At 41.5% G+C, this 22,445-nt stretch overlaps 2 protein-coding genes across 5 annotated transcripts in view; both read right to left on the bottom strand.

Moving 5' to 3' along the window:
• Nat10 (N-acetyltransferase 10) overlaps positions 1-15,145 on the bottom strand; it is a 39,224-nt gene extending 24,079 nt beyond the window's left edge. Inside the window, exons 1-9 of one of the 4 annotated variants that reach the window (XM_015477758.2) lie at positions 14,921-15,145; positions 14,584-14,630; positions 12,951-13,073; positions 12,269-12,360; positions 8,204-8,375; positions 6,578-6,700; positions 4,418-4,479; positions 2,953-3,067; positions 2,764-2,871 (exon numbers count right to left, since the gene is read on the bottom strand). In XM_015477758.2, the coding sequence (XP_015333244.1) occupies positions 2,764-2,871; positions 2,953-3,067; positions 4,418-4,479; positions 6,578-6,700; positions 8,204-8,375; positions 12,269-12,360; positions 12,951-13,058 (780 nt within the window). In that variant the 5' untranslated portion in view covers positions 13,059-13,073; positions 14,584-14,630; positions 14,921-15,145. Of the gene's footprint in view, positions 1-2,763; positions 2,872-2,952; positions 3,068-4,417; positions 4,480-6,577; positions 6,701-8,203; positions 8,376-12,268; positions 12,361-12,950; positions 13,074-14,583; positions 14,899-14,920 lie in introns of those variants that run through there. The other 3 variants (XM_015477759.2, XM_048788568.1, XM_048788566.1) reach the window with 3 other exon arrangements.
• Positions 15,146-19,211: 4,066 nt separating this feature from the next.
• The window catches only part of Caprin1 (cell cycle associated protein 1), a 36,155-nt gene continuing 32,921 nt past the window's right edge, over positions 19,212-22,445 (bottom strand). Inside the window, exon 16 of the mRNA XM_015504967.2 lies at positions 19,212-21,102. Coding sequence (XP_015360453.1) covers positions 21,038-21,102 — 65 coding nt within the window. The 3' untranslated portion in view covers positions 19,212-21,037. The remainder of the gene's footprint in view (positions 21,103-22,445) is intronic.

Below are 22,445 nucleotides of genomic sequence, written 5' to 3'. Positions count from 1 at the left end.
CACTACAAGCTTCTCATCTCAGTTAACTGTCTGATTATCTAGGCCAAAAGCATTCTCAGCATTCTCCTCCATCCCTTATTCATCATCAAATCTTGTCAGCAAGGCAGTAACCCTTCAACACAGCCCTCACCATCCTCCTCCACCACACTGCTCACGGCCACCATCCTGTCCTGCCTCCCCTATGACAGCAGCCATATAACTGGCCTTCCTAGTTCCACCAACTTTCCACCACAGCCCATGTGCAGCTCAAACCAGAGGATCCTTTTACAAATAAGCCTGGGGATGCCTCTGGAAGCTGTGGGGAGACAAGACTATATTTAAACCCTCCACTTCAACCATCCCTCACAGTGTAAGTGCCACAGCCCTTTCCGTGTGGCCTGCATGGCCCTCCACTCTCTCCCCCTCACATGGCTTCCATCCTGTCAGCCTCCTTGCTGGTCCTAGAGAAACCAAGCTGCACCTCCACCTCAGGCCTAAACATTTGTTGATCCCTCTGCTAAAGTACTCGCCCTAAGACAGACACAGGGCTACTTCCTCAACTTCTCCAAGGCTTGATCCAAATGTCACCTGAATGAGGCCACCCTGAACACTGTATCTAGAACCACAAAACCCCCATCTTGGCATGCCCCCACCCTCTTGGCCACTTTTCTTTTTCTACGTTATACACAGCAGTTTCTACTACACCATAATTTCCTTCATTTAAGCAGGGCCCGTCTCATCCATTAGAAGGCACACTCCAAGAAGCAGGTGTCCCTCATTAACTCTTAAGCCCAGCATCTAGGAAGGCCTCGCACCTAGAGGGGAAGCAAGATGCCAGGGGCACTGAAGAGAGGTGACACTACCGCAAACTTGGATTCCCAGCTGCAAAGCGGGGTGCATGGTCAGCCTGGCCTGTCCACTTCTAGGAAGCAGTCTCGCTCATTAAGGCAGCAAACTAGGAAAACACTAAAGAGATGCAGGCCTGAGCAGATAGATGGACAGATGGACAGAGAGGAAATGGAGCAGCTTCAGGAAGTTGAGGAAGTAGCCCTGTGTCTCTCTTAGGGCGAGTACTTTAGCAGAGGGATCAACAAATGTTTAGGCCTGAGGTGGAAGTGCAGCTTGGTTTCTCTAGGACCAGCAAGGAGGCTGACAGGGTGGAAGGGAGCAGCTTCAGGAAGCCAGAGTCTCTCCAGATGGCAATGCTCAATGGGGATCCAGGTACTAGTTGTCTTAACCTGGCCCTTGCTAAATACTGTATCTTTTGTTTTACTTTAGGCAACCTGTGAACGCTGACTAAACCTAACTGGACTAAAAACACACTCTAAAATGAAAAACCCACACACACACAGACAAAAGACAACAATCCAATTAACAAATGGGCAGTCACAAGCAAACTGGTTCACCTCAAAAAGAGGTGACCTATGATTAGACGAAGAAAGTACCTGTCTCCCTCATAATAACAGTAACAATTAAAGCAACCATCAGAAGTTCCCATGAGACTGGTGAAAACTGACAAGTTTAGCTGCACTCAGTGCAGGCCGGGCCGCAGAGCAAAAGGCATTTCTGCACACTGTCGGAAGCTCGGTCAACTGTGTGACACCCACTCTAATGCCCACAGCCCCTGACCCAGCAATTTCTTTTTCAGAAGCATGTCCTAGATACAATGCCCACAGATGTACCCTGATAATACTGTTTATAATAGCAAAAAAAAAGCTGGAACCAGCCCAAATGTCTACCAGGAGCCACTCTCACCTTATACAGTGAAATATCCATTGACATGTGCAGGGAAAGGTCAAAGGACACATGATAAACCCTGAACAGCAGTGTCTCTGCAGAGTGGGACTGCCAAGTGGAAATACCGTTTTCTCAATGTGTTCGCTTTCATACTGATGTCGTTTGTGTTGCTTGGCCGTTTGCTTTTTTATAACATTATTACTAGTACCATAGTTTCTCTCCCTTCCTCTATCCTATTTCTCATCCCTCTGATTGGTGATACAGAAGGTACCAGAAAAGGTTCAAAGCAGCCTAGAGCCTGCAGCCTGGGCTATATACAGAGCTATGGAGCTAGTGATTATATTTCCAGGATGACTAGGAAAACCAGCCTCTTGGGACTCAGGCCCCAGTAGGCGGGGTCACTGCAGCTGTTTTCCATTCTGAAGGCAAAGCCCAATGCTAAGAGGCCTGTGCCACTCATCTGAACACACCTGGCAGCCTGAAGTCCTCTGGGGTGTGCCCAGCTGGCAGAAAGACACTGGAGAAGCTGAGTTTACTAGTGCTGGCTACGTCATAGAGCAAAGAAATGCATCCTGGCAGTTCCCACCCAGCCTGCTGTTCATGCCACCCCAGGGGCTCTCATCAGGTTCACACTGGAATGAAGTAAGTACAAGGGGCCTCACACGCTCCCCTCTCCTCAATTCTACAGGAGCCATAAGCAAAACCTCTACACCACCAACACAGCTGAAATTAAACACATCCTGTGTTCTTCCAGGTTTTTAGCTATTATAAATACCCTATCATGGAAAAAGCACTGAGAAGATTCTTCTGGAAATCTCATCTGTCCATCTCCCATGACCCCCGCTCCCTGAATTAGCTCCTTTGCAAACCCAGACATGAAGAACAGCCCTGCTGCTGTGGAGCACACCTGGGAACAAGGTAGAAAAAAGGCCCTTCTAGGCGTCTCTAGTCTTGACTCATCCTGAGTGGGCCGTGGCTGCTCTGTGCACACCGTTTTATCCTTGTGTCATTGACCCTGGGATAGGGCAGTTCTAAACCCACACTCACCTGGTCTAGGGTCTTGCAGCAGTCCACCAACACACCCACAGGCTGGGTGTCCTGCAAGCTCTCTTTCAACTCCTGCAGCTCCAGAGCAGAAGGGCTGAGATTCTCATCCTACCAGAGAAAAGAGGAAGAGGTTTGCCACTACAGAAATCACAGCTCCCCCAAATCCCTGAGCCCTGGACCCAGACTCACCTGAGCCTGTGGAGGTAAGGCCTCGATGCTGGCCATGTGGGAGGAGATGGGCAGGATGTTGAGCTGGTCATCGATGACAAGGCACTTCTTACAAGATGCCAGAGAGAGGATAAACCTGAGGGACAAAAGCAGTCCTGAGGTGAGGTGCTGAGGAGGCAGACAATGCTGCACAAGAGGGGACAAGTTGCTTTTCTTCAGGAAGATCACTGGGCCCCACATCTCAGAAAGCCAGAACCCAAGTAGAGAGCAATGAGATAATCAGAGCCTCCTCTACAAGACACCTGAACACAATTTATGTGGCAATCAAGAAAGCCAAGATCCCAGATGCACAACCATGATTGCTTTTGCTAGGTCCTCTAGTCCTTTTCTTATCATCTGGAGCCCTTTAGCACTAATGTGGCTCTACTCCAAAAGCCCCATATGGCCACCAGTCACACAGGGAAACACACATGGAAACACAACACACACAAATGAATAAGGAGAAAAGAAAGCTCCCTGAAGAAATACAACACTGAATTCCCTATATACAGAAAAATTAACTTGCTACACAATTCAAACATCCTCCATGCCACAAGAAAAGGGCCTTTCCTGATACTTCCACAGGCTTCTGTCCTGTTGAGTAACATGCAGCTGCTCCTCCTGTCCTTATTCTACTGAGCCAAAGCATGAGAGGATGTTAAAAAATCAGAGAGGCCCCAGGTTCATCAAGGCTAGGATTTCTAAACCTCAGCACTACAGACATTTTTACCAGATAATGATTTCTTTTAAGCAGCATCCTGGTTTCCAATCACCTGTTGCCAGTAGCTCTCTCCCTCAGCACCCCCAAAGTCAAGACAGTCCAAATGTCTCCCAACATTGCCAATAATCCCAAAGGGAACACTGATCTAGGCCAGTTTCTCAAGGTATTACACAGGCTGTTAACTGATGGTCCCTACAAGGAGGCTCAATGGTAAAATTAATTTGGGAATGGGAAACAATCAAACAAGTGCCAGCTGTTGCAAGACTTTTCTGAGGCTAGAATAGGTAAGTGAGACTCTTCATAATGGAAAAACAGTGTCAGCATGTCCCACTCAGCTGGCCAGAGTCTTCTTGTCACAAGGTCCCTCTAAAAGACAACTGTTCTGTGAAATACAGGAAATGGTGATCCAGATAGACCGCTCCCAACCTCTCAAAGATGAGTAGGCTAAAGCCAGAGAGGGATAGGAACGTGGCTAAGGCCACTGGGTTGGTCAGAGCCAGCAGCAAGACTGAGTCCAGGTGTCCCAAACCCCGACACCAGCTTTCCACCCCCTTGCACTGTACCCAGATCATTTCCCAGCTGCAGCTGCTGAAGAATTGCACATTTTGGAAGCCTGTACTGCCTCTGCTGACACAAAAGCTTTCAGTTGGGTCCAAGATAAAAATATTTCTCCCACCTTGGCTTCCCAACAACTGGAAGGAACTGAGAAATATCCTTAAGACCTACCTCTCATTAAATCGTCCCACGACATCCTGATGGGCCTCAGTCCTGTACCTGGAATGCACATCCTAAGAAAGCAAGACAACATCCATTAACAAAGTCATCTAAATAACACTGAGGCCCAGGGCTCAGATACAAAGTTCTATCACAGGAGACATGAGCAACCCTGTGGGAAAGAAAATCCACTCCCATCTGCTCTGCTGAACTGGCTAAGTGGTCTTTGCTAGAACTGGGATCAGACACCAAACGCAATGCTTCTAATCCCAATCAACTTCCCCTCACCTCATCTCTGACATTTTCAACATTTGATCCAGCACCCTGACTCAATAAAATATACCTGCTAACTAGGTGGACCAGACTTCTGGGTACACACTGATGAATGAAGCAAGACTTCTGCTCTCATGTGATTTACAGTCCAATGGTTGGAGGAAGACAATGAGTAAATACATACACATTTTGGCAAATGCTACAAATGAAATACAGGGTGTGGGGATAACAATGAGAGGGGCCTGTTTATATATGGCAGAAAGGGAGGGTCTCAGAGATGATAAGCTGAGATTGGAAGAGTAAGCAGTCAACCATGTTAAGAGAAACAGGAAGAACAAACAAAGTGTTATTGGCACAAAGTCTTTCAGTCATGTGCAAATATCTAGTGAGTTCTTACAACATGCCAGGCACTCTTCTAGGATCTGGGAAAATATCAGTAAGAAAAACAACAATAAGAAAAACTAAGTCCTAGGGCTAGGGTTGTAGCTCAGTGGTACAGTGCTTGCCTAGCACGTGTGACGCGGCCCTGGGTTCAATTTTCAGTACCACATTAAATAAAGAAAGGTATTATATCCACCTACAACTAAAAAAAAAACTGGGGCTGGGACTCAGCGGTAGAGTGCTCCTCTCGCATGTGTGAGGCTCTAGGTTCAATCCTCAGCACCACATAAATAAAATAAAGGTATTGTGTCCACCTGCAACTCAAAACTAAGTTCCTGCTTCCATCAAGTTAAGTGACTAATGTAGGAGAACAGACAAAAAAACAAATATGTAACTAAAAGTCGTTGTCAAGTACTTTGAAGAATAATAAAGATTAAAGAGTTACAGCTGGAACCACTTCTTCTAAACAGTATGAAGAAAGATCACACTCATGGGGAGATACTGGAACAGGAACTTGAAGGCAGTAAGGATGTGAGTCATGATGAAATCCAAAAGAGCACATGCCAGAGGAAACAGCAAGTGCAAAGCCCAGGGGTGAAAGTGTGCTAGTCATGTGTGAAGAGGGGCTACAGTGGCAAGTGACAGCAGGAGTGATAAACGCAGGAAGCAGCCTCAAGATTTGAGGAAAGTCCATCTCACCAGAAAAACATAGCTCATTCAACCCAGAGGCCAATCCTGACACCATTTCTGAGCTGCTGGGTCATGGGCAGCTCTTAGAAACTGCCTCTAAGAACACCAATGTGGCAATATCAGCCAGGAGACCAGCTCTGCATCTGTTTTAAACACACCCCACTCTGAACCATGTCCTCAGTCATGGTTTAGGAAGTAAACTACCACTCCCATATTTGAAATTCTTGCCAAACTGAAAGCAAAGCTGGCAAACGTTGCTTCATTAACTATTAGAAGATGAGGGCCAGAGAGAATTCTGCCAATTGTCCCTTTGTTGCAAAACACAAATAAGCTCTAGCAGAATATTATTCTAGGAAAAAAAAATATATATATATTTTTGGTACTGGGGATTGACCACTAAGCCACACCCCCAGCCCTTTTTATTTTTTATTTTGAGATAGGGTCTTGCCAAGTTGTTTAGGGCCTCCCTAAATTGCTGAGGCTAGTCTTGAACTCGCAATCCTCCTGCCTCAGCCCACCAAGTCACTGGGATTAAATCACCATATCTGGCTTATTATTACTATTATATTAAGAATATTTAATTATTATTATATTAAAAATATTTAATATTTAGTTACATATAGTCTGCATCATATCTGAATTTCACATTTCTAGGCATACTCAGAGCCCCTGAGATTCAGCTACAGTGACTTTTTCATTAGTTGTTCTCAAAGAGCTCCCAGAGGCTATCTACCTTCTAATAGGAAATCTTACAGCAGACTAGAGCAAAATCAGACTGATATGAACGCCGACGATTATGTTTAAAAAATAAAAAACCCCGACCCTTACCATGGTCATCGTGTACAACTGCTTGAGTGAGTTCATGGTCCGGAGCAGGATAACCACCAGTCCGCCACCTTCCACTGTTTCTACAGTCCTGGCCAACAAGTTTGGAGTTAAGGCTTCAAAATCCTACAAGGAGACCTTAGAGGGTTGGTAATGCAAACAGCACCCCAGAGATACTTAACCAAAGGCCAGGTGATAAGCCAAAATCCGGGCTTCGGGTAGAAACCCAAGACCATATACCCCCACTCTGGCTCACCAAGAAACACATAACACACTCACAACCCCTTAGGGGCACCATGAAAGAGAGTCTGGTCCTTAGGGTTAGGAAGACATGGTTTTATATGTCAAAAATGTTTCTAGGGCTGGGGATACAGCTCAGTTGGTAGAGTGCTTGCCTCACACGCACAGGGCCATGAATTCAATCTCCAGCACCACACACACACACAAAAAGTTTCTAATAATCTCTAATAAAATCCTGTCTGGAGGTAAGTCTTCCAAACTTCATTTGATTTATAGTCAAATTTCAGAAACATGTTTACATTTTCTAACATGTCTACAGATGGAAGTTGTTTGGCAAAACTCAACTGCACCACACGGGGGAGCTAATGCTTAAAGAAGCCCTCATTCCAGCACCAGGTAAAGGCTGGGAGCACAACACTCCTGACAAATTAGTGATAAAGACAAAGGAGGCTGAGGCTCTTTTCTAGTGAGCAGTGTATTAAACAACCCACTGGAATGCAAGGAAAACAGAACTTCTGTTCTTGATTTCCCCATTTCTTAATTTATATTCTCTTAAATATGATTTATAATTTACATAATCATGATCAAAGTGCATAACATAATAAGTACAAAAACATATGAATTTGGGGCGGGAGTTGTGGCTCAGCGGTAGAACGCTCACCTATCATGTGCGAGGACCTGGGTTCGATCCTCAGCACCACATAAAAATAAATAAATAAAAATAAATGTATTGTGTTCAACAACAACTAAAATAAATAAATAAAAAATAAGTATTTTTTAAAAACATGAATTTGTGTATGAAAATTTTTTTAGAAAGGGGTTGTTGTGGATTTTTTAAAAATCACAGACTAAAACAAATACCCACCAGAAATAAAAAGAAAGAAACATGAGAAACTTAAGTCTATTAACTTTCCCGATAAGAGAATGTATATTTGTGGATAAATTCACCAAGCAGCTTTCTGGGGTGAAGCAAGGGATTTTAGGGTATGTGGGGTTATGCTACCAAACACTCAGGAGCCAACACAAGTGGATGCAAACTTTTCTATCCAGCTGGTTAAACAAGCTGCACTGTTCATGGGTCAGGGAAGTCTCCATGCGTGCCCATAAGGATCTGAGGTTCCAGGGTCAGTCAAATTTCCCCGTGCTTGCTTTATTAGCTTTAATTTAGGATCACCTAGCTGGCACATCATTGTAAGTTCTGGGGTCTCCAGACAGCTGCTAACTTAAGCAGAAAATTCTTTGTTTTATAGGGTTAGTGATCTGGTTTCCTTGGCAAAGTGGCCAAGTCTTCCATTAATAATGCTTGGTATATCGGGGGTAAGAACCTGTTCTTATCATATATCAGTTCTCAGTGTGGAAGCAATACACAGGCTGGAGGAAGTCACTCACCTGGAGGACACACATGCCGAAGGTATTGCCCAAGATCTTGTGGGTCTCATTGTAGTAGCAATAGCGAATGTTTGTGGCCGCTACAAAGAGCTCAAAGGGGTCATCTTGCTTTATGTTCAAGGTCCCATTCTTAATTTTCTTCTGCAGCTGTCGCATTCTCTTCTTCCGGTGACTGCAATCGCCACCCCCCAACCCATAAGAGCCAATTAACCAGAGAGGTAAAGGACATGGAAACAGAGGAGAGACTTGGTGATCACCCTCCAGAGCTAGTAGGGAACTTGGACTCCTTCATTTTAGAGAAGCAACATGAAGAGGCACTGGAGCAGAAAGATTAAGTCGCAGATCAGCCTATGTGTGAACTATTCCCTTATTTTGTTGTACCTTGAGCAAATTATTCTGCTTTAAAAACTAGCACTTAAACCTTGCCTTTGGCCAGAGCTTGAATTCAAACCTAAATGGCCTTGGTACCTTAGTTTCAAGCCAAAGTTTCAACTACACTGCTACTCCCCAGAGGCCTGGGAGAGACAGGGCAATGGCAGGTTACTGCACTCATGTTTCCTAAATGAATTCCTCTACTTCTTTGCCCAGAGTATGGGATCATGTCCTCAAGGGCAGCTCTTATCTAAAACAATAACGATACAGGATACAAGGATTAGAATGGAAGGTGGACATGGCTCAGAAATCCCTGAACTGTTTCTGATCTTAAAAGCCCTGAATATTCAATTGAGATTTACCTTTCCTTTACAGAAAGATTTACTCCCCATTCCAGAATGATGGCTTATAACTGGTTCTCTAATTTACAGCTAAAATGAAAGCCCTTCCCCCTGCAGACCTCCACTTCCTCCGTGAGCAGAGGCAGATGGGTGAGGTGATCTCCACCTCTCCTCATAGCGTGTGCCTGGGGTTCATGACTTGGCATGATGTTCTGCCAGATCAAGACAAGGAGGCGGGGGGGAGAACTACAAGAGGCATAATTTATAATTTAATCAGGTGGGTTAAATTTAAAAGACAAATCTTCCCAAAACACTGTGTGAACTGCATGATTCCACATCAATCTCACATTTACCAAATAAAAAATACTACAAATCAGAAGCCCTCAAAACAAAATTCAAAGATATGCAACAGAGGCTAGGGATGAAGTTCAGTGGTATAGCACTTGCCCAGCAGGTACAAGGCCCTGAGTTCAATCTCCAGTACTGAAAAAAAAAAAAAAAAGGCAACAGGATTTATTCTTATTCTTAACCTATATTAAAAATGCTTGGGGCCAGGGACTTAGCTCAGTGGTAATGACATGCTTAATTATGAACAATTATGCACAACTAAATACAAATCATGATTTATAACTATATACCAGTGAATAGACACCTAAATGTTAACAAGGCCCATGTGGTAAGATTATGAGTACTTTTTATTTTCATTTTTCGGTTTTGTTTGTTTTTCAGAACAGGGTATTGAATTCAGGAGTGCTCTACCACTGAGCTACATCCCCTGTCGTTTCTTTTTTGAGACAGGGTCTCACAATCTTGCACAGATTGACCTTAAAATTGCAATCCTGCTGCCTCAGCCACCAGAATAGCTGGTTTTATAGGCAAGTGTGCACCATCATGCCTGGCTTATCTTTGTTTTTCTGCATTTTTGTATTTTTTTCTGTATTTTTGCATTTTTGTATTTTGTTTACTTTTTTTTTTCTTTTATTTAATACCAGGATTGAACCCAGGGGTACTTTACCACTGATCCACATCCCCAGCCCTTTTTTACATTTTATTTAGAGACAGGATCTCGCTGAGCTGCTTAGGCCTTGCTAAGTTGCTAAGGCTGGCTTTGAACTCACAAACCTCCTGACTCAGCTTCCTGAGCCGTTGGGATTACAGGCATGCACCGCAGCGCCCGGCTGATATTTCTTATAATAAGACTTTCATAATTTTAAAAAGGTTGAGTTATTTACTCAAAATCTGATTTCTTTTAGGCAGAAGCAAGCTTCTTTTTATGTGTGTGTGTAATATTGGGGATTGAACCTAGGGATGCTCAACTACTGAGCTACGTCCCCACCCCTTTTTTATTTTTCACTTTGAGACAGATTCTCACTAAATTGCTGAACTTGGTCTTGAACTTGCGATCCTCCTGCCTCTGCCTCCTGAGTCACTTGAGCAGGCATGTACCACTACACCTAGCTCAAGTATTTTTAAATAAAATAATTTCAGAACCTGTTAATAATAAATCCAACTTAACAAATATTAACTGCATGCCCACCACAAACATGCTAGATAATGTAAAAGTAAAAAAAATATATAAAGATAAATAAGAGAAGACTCCTAGATTAATAACCTTATCACTTGGAAGTAAAAAAAAATACCCTAAGTCACAGTATAGAAGTGACTGTATTCCAACACAAGAGCATAGGTAACAAGCATTTAAGATGAGGACAAGCACTGAAGACAAGAGGAACCATCAAGTATGACTGAGGAACTCAGAAAGGCTTCATCAAAGAGGCAGGTGCTGAAAACTGGGGAGGATGTCAGTAGGTGGTAACAGAGAGGTGGAGCAGCATACCAGGCAGAGGAGATGGCATGAGCTAAGAGCAGGGAGGTTTGATGTAGCATGGAGTAGCCAGAGGCAGAGACAGGATCTGAGAGTCAACATCAAAGACAGCATACTTGGAGGTGAAGGAGTGAGAAGACACCCAAGGACAGAACCATAGATGCTGGCTAGGTTTACAGTAGGAGATATCATGATAGGCAAGGGAAGAGCTCAGGAAGGTGGTCCAAGTAAGCACAAAGACCAAAAAAAGGGAATACTTCTAAGGTGACCACAGAATGGGTTCTCTGCCAAGAAACAGTACTCCCCACTCCACCCCAAACTCCTCCAGGCTGAGTTGTAAGGAGAACTGCAAGGTTTCTACTAATGTGAGCAACCCCCATCACTGTGTAATGCCCCACCTTGTAAGCATCTTTCTATAAAAATTTTGGGATAAAGTCTGATTTCCACATGGTTAGACCTGAAACACATAAAAATCAAGTTCTGTTTCTACCAAGAGACAGGAGAAAACAGAAAGCTGGTCTGCAATGAAAAAGCACAGAGTAGGCAGCAGAGATAGAAAGAATGGGAAGCAAGGGCATTCTGGCTCCAGACCACCCCTGAGCAGAGCAGAAATGGTAGTAGCCTCTTAGGCTCCATGAACTATCCCAGATACTTCAACATTTTCCCCCTGGTGCTTAAGAGTATTTGTGTGGAGGTCTGGTGTTTACAGCCAGAAGTCTGGGCTATTGAGACTTCAGCAAATAACTGTTACCATATAGCAGCGAAGTGGTAGAAGAGCTCTGAAAAGGAGAAAGAGGGAAGAAAAATTGCTGTGCTAGGCCTCAGGTCTCAGGGGATGTCTACAAGTACATTTCAGAAGCGAGACCACAAAGAACATAGGTAGGGAGTAAATGAGGCTTGTTTTAAGGTGTGTGTCAGTAAAATTGAAGGCAAATGCTAGCCTAAGGACATTTAGCTAGGTATGGAGCTAATCATTTTCTGAGCATGGGGAAAACTGAGCATGTTTATAGGAAAAAGAAGAAAATTCAAAAGGATGTGCAGTGACCAACAGAAGAAAACCAGTAAAGGTCCTGAAAAACAGACAGGAGACCTAGAGTTTTCCTTGGACACAGGATGAGGAAAATCCCCTCTTTGCAAAGGAAAAAAGGAGAGTGAAAGGCTACTGAAGGAATTTGCATTAGATGGGCTTGATCAGCTCAGAAAAACAGGAAGAGAACCTTAAAACAAGGCACTGGGCTGGGTACACCTCAAAGAGTATGAAAATTATTTGAAATTTATTGTTGGGAATGAAGAAAGGATATCTGCTCCATTTTTTTCCCCACTTAGTAATATCCTCTGAAATGTCATCTCCACTAAAGATTGTGATAATCTGTGTCAAGGAGTTGTTTCCTGGGTTTTAACCAGCAGGAATTGTTAATTAAGGGGTTGTGCTAGGCACCTTTAAAGTATCATCTTAATCCTCCACAGGAAAAGACATCAGCCTACTTTTAAAATAAGAGGATTGGGTCATCTAAGGGCCAAGCTTACCTGCTAAACCCCAATTCTTTCTTATAGCACCACAGCACTGAAGGCCGAGCCTTCACAGTTGCTTTGGACAACATGTGATGGAGGATTACCACCTGCCAAAGAAAAAAGTCAGAACCTCAGGGACCAAGGAGACCACAGAGACCACTAGGCCCAAGTCCTCATTTGACAGATTAGAAATTAAACTGACAGCCAGGGGAGGGAGGCATCCAAGATCACAGGCAAGTAGAGAACAGATGGGGAATAGAAGCTAGGTCACATACACTGAGCCTGATGGTCAGTACACCACCCTAAGCATCAAAGACTTTTGGCTTGTTTGCTAATAAATCAAAGTAGAGAGAATTTACCACGATTAAGAAATGAAAGAGGGGCTGGGGATGTGGCTCAAGTGGTAGCGCGCTCGCCTGGCATGCGTGCGGCCCGGGTTCGATCCTCAGCACCACATACAAACAAAGATGTTGTGTCCACCGAAAACTAGAAAGTAAATATTGAAAAATTCTCTCCCTCTCTCTTTAAAAAAAAAAAGAAAAAAGAAAAAAAAAGAAATGAAAGAAAGGTTCTTACTAGGCACCTTAGCAGTCAAAGGGATCGTAATTGACATGTTAAAACCCCAGAGGGCCTGTTGTAACATACTGACTCTGGGGCAGGACACAAGATAACTCAGAGAGTATTTACCAGGTCTTACCTGATCTTTTCCATGATCCCCAACTACAACAAAGAGAGACCTTTGTCGCTCAGCTACCCCATTCTCAATGAGAATCCGGATTCGATTATCCACCTTCTTCCGATGCATGGTGAAAAACTATCACTAAAAGAGAAAGAAAGGAAATACAACTGGACAAAATAGCAGATTATGGGTAAGGAGCACTAGTTAGCTGTCTCTTCTGGGGCAAGGGGTTGTGCCAGCCACTTTTAATGTATCATCTTGATCCTCCATAGGAAAGATATCAGCCTGCTTTTAAAATCAGGAAACTCAGGCTTGGGAGTAAAGAAATTATTCCCTCAGCATGGGAGGTCAGCAGGGAGGCAAACCTCATAACTCTTCCAGGGAGCTTAAGAAAAATCAGGACTTGAACGTTCAAAAAATTAGGAATACAAAATATATAGTGATATAGCCATATATCAAAGGCATTTTCCAAACTACCTCAAGATATGGATATAGATGCTTATGAGAGGATGTCCTAGTAGTTATGATACCATTGACTCAGAGAGGTTAAAAAAGAAAGGCCAAGATGCAATGTAGTTTTTTCTGAATGGGCTGATTGATTTATTGATTGATTTTTAAATATGTTACTCATAAAGTTAAGGAAAAGAAATCAACTGATTGGAATTCTGTCAGGTCAAAAACAAGTTTATTCAAGTGATGGAAAACCATATTGAAGCTTTTGTAAAGACAGACCTCAATATAGCTCAATGGTAGGGGGAATGCCCAGCATACTTGAGGCCCTGGGTTCATTGCCAGACACACACACACACACACCCATTATGTGATTACCCATGATAAAATGCTGCATCATTACCATAATAAATACATCAAATATCACAAATATCAATTACACCACTACAACATAAAATACCACACTACCAAGAATCTCCAGTATTTGCTTAATTCTAAGCTTTAATAAAGCTATTAATGGAAACTTAACTGTGCTTTAACTGTCCCTTTTAACATTTCCAAGCATGTCTTATTATTAAAACACTGTCAAAATCAGTGGTCCCTATTTATAAGTAAAGAGACAACTATTATTTAAAAAAAAAAAAAAAAAAATCAAGTATCCCAAAGCAGAAAAGTGATAGGATAGGATTCACACTTAAATCTGACTCCAAAGCCTGAGCTCTTTCCAGTCTGCCAATTTACTCAGCTTGTAGGCATTATATTTCTAGCCACATAAAGACTCCACGAAAAAAAAGTAACTATTGGGGATTGCTTTTTGTTCCAGTTACTATGGGAGCCCCAGAGGTATCAGACAAAGTCCTTGATTTCAAACTTTCATTCTCTCTAAAGGGGATATTAAAAAGAAAAAGACATAAAGGACAAATATATATATATAAATTAGACGTGCAAATAGCAGCTACAATAAGGGGTCTGATGAAGGTCTGATATTACTGTGGATAGAGCTGTCACGGAAGGCGTAAAAGATGAAGAGGGCCTTGACGACACGTAAAGATGTTTATTTTTTCATTCACTCATTTGTTCATCTATCTACACATAATGACTACGTGCCAGGCATCATTAGCTGTACTGTCAAATAATATAAAGTCCTAAATACGACTACCAAACAAGGAGTATGAATGTGTGCGCATAGTTAAATACTCACGAGCACTGGAGAATCCTGGATCAGAGAGCTTCGGTTCAAAGCCTAGGCTACAAGAACGAACAGCGAGGGAGTCAGTTCCGCAAGAGGCAAGTGCTGTCACCCACCCATTCTCCACCAGGCCCTAGTTAGAGATCCCTGGATGGCGGAGACTACTCCACGCAATCCCCGAGAGCGCAGGGAAGCAAGCCCAAGACGCTGTGTCTCGCAGAAGGGGAATCTGCCCTGTAGGAGCGTCCTAGCGAGGGGGCCGTGGGGGCGGGCCACGCGTTAGCCTAGATGCACAAGCTTCCTCCTCTGGCCAGTCCGCTTCTAACCCAGGAACCACACGAACGCCCACCTTAGCGGGAATCTCCAGCCGCCCCGCACGCCCCGCGACACGTACCTACGCCGGGAGCCCAGCGCGAAGCGGAAGCACGTGGGGAAACGGAACAACTCCAGAAGGGCAGGATGCTGTAGGCTGCCCCTAGCGAGTGCCTGGCCGTCAGCAGAGTTTTCCGCACTCCGCCGCGGTTCCGCCCAGGCGCCGGCAGGCAGAGAGTGCACGAGCACACCGAAGACTCGGCAACGGGGAAGGGACCTTTCTCAACGCGGTCGGCGAATGATGGCGTCAGAGGCCGCGGAGGCGGAGCTACCGCAGGATTCCCCACCGCGACTGCGCTGCGTAAGTTTCTGGTGGCTGAAGCGGACCCCAAGTGCAATTATGTGTTTGCTAAGCCTACTACGCAACGCAAGACAAACGCTTTCATGTCCACACCACCAGTGCCTGGCGCAGTGTAGGGAGCTAGCAGCAGGTGTCTCCACAGGCCAGGTGCAGCACACGGTGTTCAGGGTTTTCACTGTTGCCCTCGTTATGCGAAAGGCGGTGCCTCCAAGGATGTGCAAGTATTTAAAGTGCTTGCCTTTGATGTGACACGATGAGGAAGCTCAGACCACCGATCTTTTTCTTTTTATTCGTCTCACTAGACCCTCAACTCTCGTGGTACTGATCTCATGAACCTGTCTGTGGAGTTCTGCAGATTTTCCACCTGATTTCCGACCTTTGTAGGGTCCCCTTAGACCTGTTCTCTAATACTAATCCTAGATTTCTGCTCTTCAATATCCCCTCCAGCTCCCAGTGCAAGAACGTGACTACCCACACATACTTTTGTAGTTATTATTTTGGGGAGGAAGAGGGACAGATCCCTTAACATAACTAGTCAGAAACCGAATTCTTATTCTTGAAGTTCCTTTCCCAAACAGGCATTTCAGATTTTAATGTGACCAGCTACACTACAACGGGCATTTGTCCGATACCCATCATCACAATTTTATAAATTGATTCAACAAAAACGTCAATATGCTAGACGGTTCTGTTCACAGGGGATTAGTTCATAATGATCCTGCCCCTTTAAGGTAAATTCTAAATGTTAAAGTATTCACTAAGGGTACTGTTTTTGAGGTAGTACGGGGAAAAAAAGACCTTAATCTAGAGTGAGCTTCAAGAATGTTAGTGAATAGCCTTCCCACACCAAAAAATGTAAAGGCTCCAAGGAGATAAAAACGCTTAGCAGTCAATGAGGCCAGAAGACTGCAAGCAAGTGAAACGTGGTAGGCAAGCAGCCCAACATAATGTGGACCAGATTTAGAATGCAATTCTGTTTGCTGGAAAACCACTTCATTTGGGGGGACAGGGTCGTGAAAAGGAAGTGATTTGCCCTCTAGAAAGGTTCACTCAGGCTGCTGTGCAAAAATGATAATAATAATAATAATCACAGGAAGGCTAAAAACAGAGAAGGAACATAAGCTATTACTGTTCTAGAATGGTAGTATTAGGTGACTCGGGATACTTCCCAGTAGAAACAGATGTTTAAGGATTAGATACAGGGTTTCAAAGAAAAAGATGGTACCCAAAATAACTGCCCTGAACAATTCCATAAATTGAAAGCAGCCAGTGAGTGGCAATCAATAAAGGTCAATCTGAAAGACCAGAAACACTCAAAATCAAGACATTTAGTTAGGATGGAGTTTAGGAACTGCAAATAATTTTAACTGAAACACTTATTCAAAATCGTGGGATTGGATGAGCTCACTTGGTGATAGATGAAGTCTGACAACCAAGGACTGGAGAAAAATCAGAAAGATGCCAAGCAGTGGCCAGTGATATCTATAACATCCACTTACTAGCAATTCACACCTTATGTTACAATCACAGTAGAAAGCTACTTCAGCATGTACTACCTACGTTATTTCTCCTGGCCCACATTATTTTGTTCTCAACAGTGCAATGAATGCCCCAACAGCAATTTTATTGGGTGACCCACTATCCCCACCCTGAAAAATAAGCTTTTAAACCTCCAGTGGTTTCCATCTCTTCATAAGAGGTAAATTTAACATGATTCATTAATTGTAAAGCTGCTCGTAATAGTCCTTACTGGTGTTTCCAACCTCTATTAACCCTTACCCTTTGCACTTCATCCAGTCAAGTATTCTTTGTCAATGTAGACTGGATCTTTGGATGTGCTTCTTTCCCTGATCTAGTTTACCACTTCTCATCCTTCAAGCCTTAGATTGATTATCCTCCAATCTATCTGCCTTAATATCTACTGCCAACTATGTTGCTATAGTCACATTTTTTGCTTTTTAATGGAAGCTGGGACCACAGTGATTCTTACTGAATGGCTAGTGCTTAATAGAACTCAAAATGGAACCTAGTTAGTGGTTAAGTGCCTAAATACTTACAGGAATGTAAACACAAATTTTAATACCTTAGGGCTGGGGTTGTGGCTCAGAGGTAGAGCTCTTGTTTAGCACGCGTAAGGTACTGGGTTCGATCCTCAGCACACATAAAAAATAAAGATATTGGGCCCACCTATAACTAAGTATTTTTTTAAAAATACTTTAAAAAATGCTTTCAGTAGACCAGAGATAAACTTTTGAAATACTCAAAGAGCCAGACTGCTGCATCAAAGTGGGATTAGGCCTCAGAACACCTTGTTAAAGTAGGACAGGAACAGAAAAGTAGTTGTCTCGCCTTCTTAAAAGAGACTACCAGACAGATTTAAGCCTTTTCTTCTTTCACAAACATGTCTTCATTTAGAGCTTTGCTAAATGCTATATACAACTGAGCAGACTTTGTTCAAAGACAAGTAGGAAACAAGTTTTCGTATAATTTAATCTAATGTGATTAAAAACATTACTAGTCTTTTCCAGTAACTTAATAGAACTCAAAATGGGAAAAAGAGATGAGGCTCAATTTATCTTTATTTTCCTGGGAGTTTGGAAAGGACAGAGAAATAAACCTTAACAATTTATTTTTAATTTTCCTAGGAGTTTCTTCGCCCCATTTACTTCTTATAAAAGGGACAAGTCGGGGCAATTACTGATTCTTTGAACTAAAATTTAAAGTCAATAACTGTGCTTAGAAAGAACTCCAATGGACTGCAGATTTGGGAGCTTAAGGCTGAAAAGAATGGTACGAATTCAGTGCTTATCTGCATTTCATTTCTTCTAATTAAATATATCACTGAAAATACAATGAACAGTATAATAAATTTCCTAAAACACTTAGAAAGCTCACTTGCTCAATAACCTTCTACAAAAATGAACTGGTTGTCAACTGAGCACCTCAATAAACCTGACAATAAGCACACATTTTCATGTCTCGTGTTTAAATGGAAAGTCTCCCGCACAACAAAGTTGTATGTATAGGGAAACAAAAGAATTGTTAAAAGTTAATTAAAAAACACTGAGAAGTCATTTGTTTTAATATCAAGATACAATGATCAGAAATCTCTCCCATATTCTTTATGAATACTAGAATCTGGGAATAAAACTGTGCTAATCAGTTCAGGTCATCAATGACATTCTACCTTTAGTGAAACTTTGAAAAATGAAGTTTCATTATCCTTGTGAATGACTAAAATTGTGCACGTACAAAAGTATTTTATATGTGTTCTTGCTATACCAAGATACTATATAGTAACCACTTCCTTTTAACTGCTAAAATACTCACTTGAGCAAATAGAAGGCCTTCTGCAGCTAAGACAAGCATTCACATATTATACAGAATACTGAGTACCAAGATTCAGATCCTGATGAGATTTTTGAAAAGTTCTCTGCCCTATCAGGCATTCCTTAAAAAAATGTGGTCTGAATTAACAAATGAAAGGTTTACATTAAAATGTGATAACAGAATGCCACCCCCGTATTATAGTATTTTGAAATGAACAAACAGTTCTTTTTAAAAATACATGTTACCAAACTATGAATACCTTTACACATTCACATCTGCACTAATGCATAGAAGTTTGAAACCTAGAAGGCATTTCTCCCATCTCTGAATTGATTCATACTAATTGATCACTGAATAAAGACCAAGTTTACTTTGATTTTTAAATGTCATGAAACTATTTTCTATAGATAGCAAATTTAGTTTTTCATAGGATTGCAAGCACACATCATCTAGGGATTAGCCAATGAAGCATGAAAATTTTACCCATCCCCCTAAAGGACAACTAACATATGGTTGTGGTACATCCCAGGCAGATGTCATTTAAAGCACACAAGGGGAGGTGCTAGCAAAAGAAATACTCATTTGCAAAAGTAAACAGATAACCCTTCCAATATGATGTACCACAACCACACATGAGAAAAGTCAAGAACTTATTTTATTTATTTTAAAATAAACATTGAAGATTCCCCCATTACCCACCACCCTACAAAACTTGTGAATGTGGAATGTTCAACAGCCTATCCATTTTAGGTTACAAAACCAGCAAAAACTCCAGTTGTCTCATGATGAATGTTTTGAGAATAATTTTCGTTTTTAAGGAGCCAAGTACCTACTGGAAAAATTCTTTAAAGGCTAAAAAATAAAATTTTAATTTCTGCACAGAGAATATCATTAACTTAGTAGCCTTTGCTTAATAGGTGGGATTAATTCTCCATGAAGTCAAGGTGGAATGGGACAACAAGCAGCATTAGGTTCATAGGCATAAAGAACTAGTGCTCAAACTGCTAGCACAAATTCAATGTAGTACATATGGCTAATTCACTACTAAACTGTCCACCATCTCCATCAAACTTGAGGCTCTTCCCTATGCATCTAAGGAATTGAATCACCACTTTGAACATGAATGCCTCCATGAAGAAAGGGGAATTCAATTAGAATTAAATTAGACAAAAGATAAATGCAAGTACTACAGAAACAGCTGCTGGAGATAACCATAAAATACACTAACAATGCATGGGGTGAATCACATAAGCTGCTAGCTGTTGAACACCAGTGTTTCAAGATACAACTTTTATAAACATGTTTTTATTTGTTTTGCTTATACCATCAGAGCTGAAGCTACTGTCTTGTCATTTCCCTAAACAGGGAAATCAATCTAAAACACATACTGGTGCTTTTCAAAAGAGCAATTTTAAAAGGGTGGTAGCAGCAGGCATCTGATATCCTTTTCTTTTAAAAACTTTCAAGCTGCAGGAAAAACACGTGACCAAGAGTGTTACGATTATCCACTAGATTTTCATAGGTACCTGTACCAATTCAGGTAACGATACAAGATCCAGGGATTAGTGATGACAATGTGCATGTCATAAGGAATGATATATACTACCAATCCTTATAAAAGTCATTGTCTCAAAGAAGTTGTTAAGTGTTCAAAAGGTATCTACATACTTCACATTAAGTACATAAGCAGCCCATCCAGATTATATCCCATATTTGTTGCATATTTTTCAAAAAGTGCCAATCAAAGCCTGATTTGCAGGTTGGCTTTGTCTTAATACAGTATCAGCTGTTAAAAAAGCAGTTTACATGTGTTTTTAATCACAGTTGTTTGGCCGGATGAAGAGTGCTATGTCAAAGCTGGTAGCCACCCTTACATGTGTGACTAAGGACCCATGCATAATTTGGTATGCATCTAAACGTTCCGTGCTCCAATTTAACTGGAAAAAGTTGTGAAATGCAGTTGTTCTCTCAAACCACACTCCACTCCTTCCATCTTCCTTTCAAGGAAAATATTTTTGTTTTGTCAATTACCATTGAATTAAATAACTCTGGGGCTGATTTGTAGCTTTTATCCAATGTCAAAAAGTCATACTTGTTCTTTCTTTCTTTCTTCAAGTCACTTCAAATAACTATGGAGATATTATCACCCAAATAACTATGGAGATATTATCACCCTGTAAAGTATATTATGTTTTACTCCTAAGCAAGGGTGAGGAATCTGAGTATCATGTGCAAGGCTCAAGATGACGCTTAGGACAGAACATGCAGAGTAAAAATAGTTTCCTTCCATATCCAGATAATATAAAGCTGACAATTGTAGTCCTGTCTTTATGGGATGAAAACAGTCCCTTTACAATAAGTTTCCTGAAAGGGAGAACAAATAGATAATAACTCTTCTGGTAACATATTATGGTACACTGGCCAGTGTGTTTTTGGCGATTAAACATAATCCTGTGAATCAGATTAATTCACTTGCTGAGTGTTCATTTGCGGCATCCCTCTGTTGGGTCTTGGGGGCCCTCCACGACCTAGAAGACAAAAATGGCATTTGATTTTTCTTTCAAATATTATTTGTTTTGCCTTCAAGCAGATTTTCATCTGAAGTCAAGAAGCATGTGGGCAGCTTGTCACCACATTATTAGGTTTAAGAGGTCAATTCTTCTGCGTTCAAGTTTCACCTCTTGGAAGTTGTCATGCGCAAATTTGCTAATGTTCTCTAGCTAAAGGAAGGGTAGAGCTAATGGAGTATTCCACCAGTACTCATTCATTCATTCATTCAACAAGTATTTATTGAGTGCCTACTATGTGCCAGGCACTGTCATCAGGCGTTGGGAATAGATACAGCAGTGAAGACAGACAAGGTACCTGCTCTCATGGAGCTCACATTCTAGTGTACACTCTAGCTTACATTTCAGTAGTAACATCATACTATCAAAATTAATAAAAGCACCAGAATGAAAACAGACCTTATTACCTAAACTGTTAAAAAGAAACTACATAACATTCAAAATTGTATAATGACTTGTAACAGATAAAATAACTTTTTACATGCTGTTAAAACAACTTTTGGCTATCAATTAACTCAACTTTCATAGAATATGCTACAAGGTGGGAAAGAACATGACCCACATTCACATGCAAATAATCTGTGATACTTCTAGTCAAGTCAGTAATTCCGGAGTGATCCATTAACTTAAAAAAAAATGCACCTTTTTGCTGGCCGATTGCTATAGCATTCAAATCAAAGTACTTTGTAATTCCTCTTTAATATACATTTTATACATGTTATGGCCAATAGCTAGAGGAAACTTACTTGTTGTTAACGTTCCTCAAACCAGAGAACCATTTAGAACTTCAGATTACATGAAATGCTAGATCTAACTGTGAAATAGGTGATCTTCCTGCTCAAATAGGAAGTAGTTTCGCAATAGTAAAAGACAAAACAGAAAAAACTCTGAAAACCTAATTTTTAAGTACAGTTCAGTTATGTTAGTAAGAATTTGGGCGGGTTCCATTTTAAAGTTGGAAATAACTCGATCTTTTGATCACTAATAGTGGTCTAAAAGGTATTCAAATTTTAATTAGTTCTACCATTTCTAAATGGTTCTCTAAATGTAACTATGGCTTATTTGGCCATTAAAGGGGTTCTGGTCCTAAAATATAATATGCATGTTTCAAAAATGAAAGAGGAATAATAAATTTATATAAATGTTCAATCTCATTCCAAAAATGTCTTACAAAAATGTCTTAATAAGTACTTCCTAAAAACATTTAGCAGGTTTTAGGACCTGAAAAATAATTTCCAGTTGGAAAAACACTTTTTCTGAGGAAGAGAAAATGTTCTCATTTTCAAGACAATTTTATATAGTAA

The sequence above is a fragment of the Marmota marmota genome, unplaced genomic scaffold (assembly GCF_001458135.2).
Source record: "Marmota marmota marmota unplaced genomic scaffold, marMar, whole genome shotgun sequence".
In the NCBI taxonomy this organism is placed as follows: domain Eukaryota; kingdom Metazoa; phylum Chordata; class Mammalia; order Rodentia; family Sciuridae; genus Marmota; species Marmota marmota.
The sequence above is the reverse complement of the archived record's forward strand: the minus strand, read 5'-3'. Positions and strand labels throughout refer to the sequence as shown.